General features: G+C 39.1%; 2 protein-coding genes across 5 annotated transcripts in view; both read right to left on the reverse strand.

Moving 5' to 3' along the window:
* The window catches only part of LOC128879882 (probable glutamate receptor), a 7,394-nt gene extending 6,128 nt beyond the window's left edge, over window positions 1-1,266 (reverse strand). For both annotated transcript variants that reach the window (XM_054129435.1, XM_054129433.1), the window contains exons 1-3: window positions 756-1,266; window positions 591-685; window positions 354-530 (exon numbers count right to left, since the gene is read on the reverse strand). In XM_054129435.1, the coding sequence (XP_053985410.1) occupies window positions 354-530; window positions 591-685; window positions 756-1,100 (617 nt within the window). In that variant the 5' untranslated portion in view covers window positions 1,101-1,266. The remainder of the gene's footprint in view (window positions 1-353; window positions 531-590; window positions 686-755) is intronic.
* A 132-nt stretch (window positions 1,267-1,398) lies between these two features.
* LOC128879885 (glutamate receptor ionotropic, kainate glr-3-like) lies at window positions 1,399-4,311 on the reverse strand. Of its 3 annotated transcripts, none has more exons than XM_054129438.1 (6): window positions 3,277-4,311; window positions 3,008-3,181; window positions 2,563-2,798; window positions 2,285-2,502; window positions 1,899-2,158; window positions 1,399-1,696 (listed from the first exon to the last, which is right to left on the reverse strand). In XM_054129438.1, exons 2-6 carry the CDS (start codon window positions 3,109-3,111, stop codon window positions 1,474-1,476), a joined length of 1,041 nt encoding a protein of 346 aa, XP_053985413.1. In that variant the 5' UTR covers window positions 3,112-3,181; window positions 3,277-4,311; the 3' UTR covers window positions 1,399-1,473. The 3 variants fall into 3 exon arrangements, with proteins under 3 accessions (XP_053985413.1, XP_053985414.1, XP_053985415.1); XM_054129439.1 differs by having other exon boundaries at window positions 3,008-3,198; XM_054129440.1 differs by having other exon boundaries at window positions 3,263-4,311.
* Between the last annotated feature and the right edge of the window lie 112 nt (window positions 4,312-4,423).

The raw sequence follows: 4,423 nt of genomic DNA on the forward strand, positions 1-4,423 counted from the left end.
TAACACTTAAACTATTGAACCGATTGGAAAATAATGTGGAAAGCAATTGTTGGAAATTCGATTACCTTTAAAATGGCGTCCTGTGCGACTCAATCGGATGTTTCTAACTCGAGATATGGCCGAAAATGTGAAGGTAGGTCAGAAAAAATCGAAAAAAATTCAAAAATTCATATAAAGAAAACCTATCCATAGAAAAAGTTTTTCTTGCGATTTTCGTGTTTAGTAGGCCAAAATACATAAGGAACAAATTGTGACATTGAATGTACATTTTGGCTGAAAACTAGTGTTATTTAATTCTTTAAACGTAGCAATCAACGTGTTAAAGAGGTTTATAAAATAAACGAGAAACTCACCTGATCGGCCACAAAGGGAACGTGAACTGGGAGACCTTAAATGGATTCAAATCGCTAACTATTCGCGGTACCACGTCCGTTTCGTTTCTTTGAATTATTCTCATCAAACCAAACGTGTAGATGCCATTCTCGTCCATCGTTCCCATAGTACGTTCTTTTGCGAGAATTGGCTTCAACCTGAAACGATCGTAGCTGAAGCACTCGCGTCCTGATTTATGGTTTTATTAAACAATTTACCTGAAATTCAACAAATTCGATAACGTGTTCCAGACTTCACCAAAGATTCCTGCCACTTTCGTTCCGTTTGCTTCGCTAGTGATTAAACGTTGCATCTGATAAATAAAATTTAGCATTTCTTTAACAAGAACCAAAAACATAATACCAAGGAATTGGCGAGTCTACCTCGTAATAGGTGAACCTAACGACTTGTCCTTGAAAGTTGTGAATCTCCTCTGCTCGACTCTGGTTCACCAGTTCCTGATTTATCGCCGCGAACGCGGGAACGCTGAAGATGGGCACGAAATTCTGGGACGTTTTCTCCCATATTACACCGTTCACGGATCGAACGGATTTTGGGATAGTGTAAATCACCAGTAGCAACAGTACGTTCCTCATGAAGGCGAGATTGTGCATACCTAACAACTGGTAACTGGTATCGCGTTCAGAATGCGATCGAATCGTGAACAGAAAGCTTCCTATGGCCGACTCCATTCGGTTTATCGGTTCATCTTGCATTGAACGCGACATTGATCCTACGAAGAATACGCGACGGAATCTCCAATAAAAAAGTTATGCGTGTTTATTTGTCGCATAATCACGCTACGAGTTCGGTTAGGTGAACGATATCGTGGTATGCGATCTTAAACGAGGCGATTGTACATAATATAAATGATTGCATCGCGAAAACGACAAATCATTTTGCGTATAATAATAATAATATTTCTGTTTTTTTTTTTGCAAATATTTGTCTACCTGAAGGGAAGATTAAAATTGAAAAGAATCAGTTTCATTATTACCTCCCGTTGTTTAGTAGATACAAGATAAAGTAAATAGAGTATTTTTTATTAAAAAATGCAGTCGCGAACTAATCAAAGCAGAACGCCCGTACAGTTCTTTGTACTTATGTTAATCGTTTAGAATTATTTTCACAGAAAGATATAGCTTTTTCGAAGAACAGTACTACCAGGGATAGAGCGATACCGACGAACGGTATGCATAGAATCAAATACACTTGTTCCATATCGATCGTCTTGAACGTTTTTTTCTGCTCGTACTTGATTCGATGTTTGAACCAGCGATCTTTTAGGACGTCTATCAAGCCAAATTCGTGTAGCTTCAATATTCTAGAAGAATTTCGATTTAAAATAAATCTTACAGATACCGATGATACCGACTCGATTAGTTACGAGTACGACCAATCACGGCGTGAGAGTCAATTCCCTATAGAAGAATTGAACGCCACTGGTGGCCAAGCACGTAACTAAACAATCATTCGACTCAGTTTCGATTTGTGTCGATAACTGAATTTATTAGGCCCGTACTTACGATACATTTATGACCTTCTTATATGGAAAACGTTTCGGCAAAGCAAATCCAGTCCAAGTTTGAAAGTAATTGTCACCTACTGGAATCACGTGACACGCGTGTCTGTTCTTCATGTATACTTTGTCCTCGGTTTCCAACATCGCGTACTTTTTCTTGCTGTGGCAAACAGTCTTATGCATCATGCTCGAGTCCTCTATGAAATGTATACGTTTCGTGGCGTCGTAATGCTTGGACAGCTTTAGCGATCGTTCAACACCAGCCTAAAAAGCACATCTGTCGATAAACTTTGTCCCTAAATGGGAACGAATAAGTCGGTACAAACGTATCGATTAAGTTTATCGATCGAGCTAAAGCCATCGTAGGAGTTTCAAAAATCTACCAAATACCTTTACGAACTCGTAAATCATGGACCCTTTAAAAACTAATACATCGTAGTTAGTTTTCTTTAATAAGGTGTCGAAGTTTTTGAACGGAAGTGTCATGACACGATTCGTCATTTGGTAAATAAGATCCGAGCTAAAACTCAGCAGAATCAACCACGCGAATACACTTTTCGACAGCGATAGTATCTTGATCTGACTATGATAAGAATTTGGAATGTGACCTAAAAGAATTGTTGAATACAATTAAAAGTATGTATTTTGGCTGTTAAAGGTCGGAATACCTTGACTGCACATTATGGAGTACGTGTAAAAGACATGGTCGATGAAAGTGAAGTGTTCGCGCTCCTGTTTTCGTTTTTTTTTTCTCGAGTTGCGGTGTTGTTTGTTTTGGAGGACGTACCCAGCCAGGCTGAGCACGAGAAACATAAACAGTAGGATGTACCAAATACGACGCTCGAACACCATAATTATCCATGTGTTGCTGTGTTTGTATTCCGGCTTTATGTACAACTGATATCTGTGTAGTAGTAATTTCAAGTTACACAATTTTTACATCGAATTGGAGTAACCATATAATATTTCGTAATATTGGAATATTAGTAGCGCCTGTTGAATACACATTTGGAAGCTGCAAGGCGGGTTGCAGTCACCGCAGGCACTACTATTGTTATTTAGAAAACTGCCTGCAACTAATCTATCTAAGCAGTACTAATTGTGAGAACGTACTGAGTATAGGAGACAGGTGTCGTATAGTCCAACAAACTCGCGCGGCCAGTATAGTACCCTGTTCGCAAAATAATATGAGCTTCGTTTCGCTGAAGCAGTCCCATCAGCCCGGTGTAGCTTCCGTTCTCCAAACGTATACCAAAATCGCGTTTTTCATACTTTATCGGAATCAATCTGAGGAGAGAGAAAGTCTTCGAAACGATGTTGATAAATAACCAAAGAATTTTCCTATTATTGTTTTAATTTAATGTACACATTTTATACTAAACTGGTCTTGTTGGAGATCTGTCTGTTATTTAAACACAAGCTGGTGCCAACTTCGCCTTGTTAGGGATCGCGATTAGGGAAGTAAATAGATTGTAGTTAACAAGTAACACTATAACTATATTAACGATAATGCAGATCGAAGAATACGCGACTCAATGCCACGACTCGCTATAACGGAATAAATGGGACTGAACGCCTGCTGAACGCCGCATGACCGTCATCCCCCACTCCACGCATACCCGTTCAAACCTTCGACCATACATACATGGACTGCTCAAGCTATAGTGTAGTCCGTAACCAACATCTCCCATGCCAAAGTTACGAGTAAGCAGTTGTGCGCAAGCGCTACAGTCAATGGGTGATAGCAGTGGGGAAAGGCGCGAATTGAAATTTTGGACGGTTTGCCGAACTACTCTTTGAGTATATAGAAATGTATATAGAAATATAGAAATGTATGTAGAAATGTATATTGAGTATATGTCTATATGTCATATCTCTATATGTCTATATGTGAGTATGTGTCATCGAGATGGAATTTTTGGTATAGTTCTCGAATTCGACGCATGCACATTAGCGTCAAGTCTCACTTTTTAACCGACTTCGAAAAGGAGGAGGTTACTCAATTCGACATGTATATTTTTTTTCTTTTCTTTTTTTTTTTTAATGTCTGTTCACCGATAACGCCGAGATGGCTTGATCAATCGGAATGAATCCTGTTGCATCCTGTAGAGCATGTTCCCCCGGTGATCCTGCTGTCAAGACTTTTTGCAATTTGTCATTTTTTACCCATCTTTTTACCAAAAAACCGTGATTTTTAGGTATGCTTGCCGATTACGTCGAGATGGCTTGACGAATCGGATTGAAACCTCTTGCATCTGGAAGAGCATTAGCCATTTGGTCCAATAACAAAACATTTGTCCTTGTCTTATTTTTTACCACTTTATATCACTTTTTATCGCAAAAAGCGTACTATTTCATGTATGTTTGGCCTGAAACCGATGAAATCGATGAAACCCCTTACATTATGCTGCCGGAGAGGTTTTCGCAATGATCACAGATGCAAAAATTTATGAATTTCTGTATTGTAATCTGCACTATCGACCGAGCACTCTACATTACCGGCCGAGCACTCTACATTACCGACCGAGT

This window comes from Hylaeus volcanicus, chromosome 7 (genome assembly GCF_026283585.1).
Source record: "Hylaeus volcanicus isolate JK05 chromosome 7, UHH_iyHylVolc1.0_haploid, whole genome shotgun sequence".
Taxonomy (NCBI): domain Eukaryota; kingdom Metazoa; phylum Arthropoda; class Insecta; order Hymenoptera; family Colletidae; genus Hylaeus; species Hylaeus volcanicus.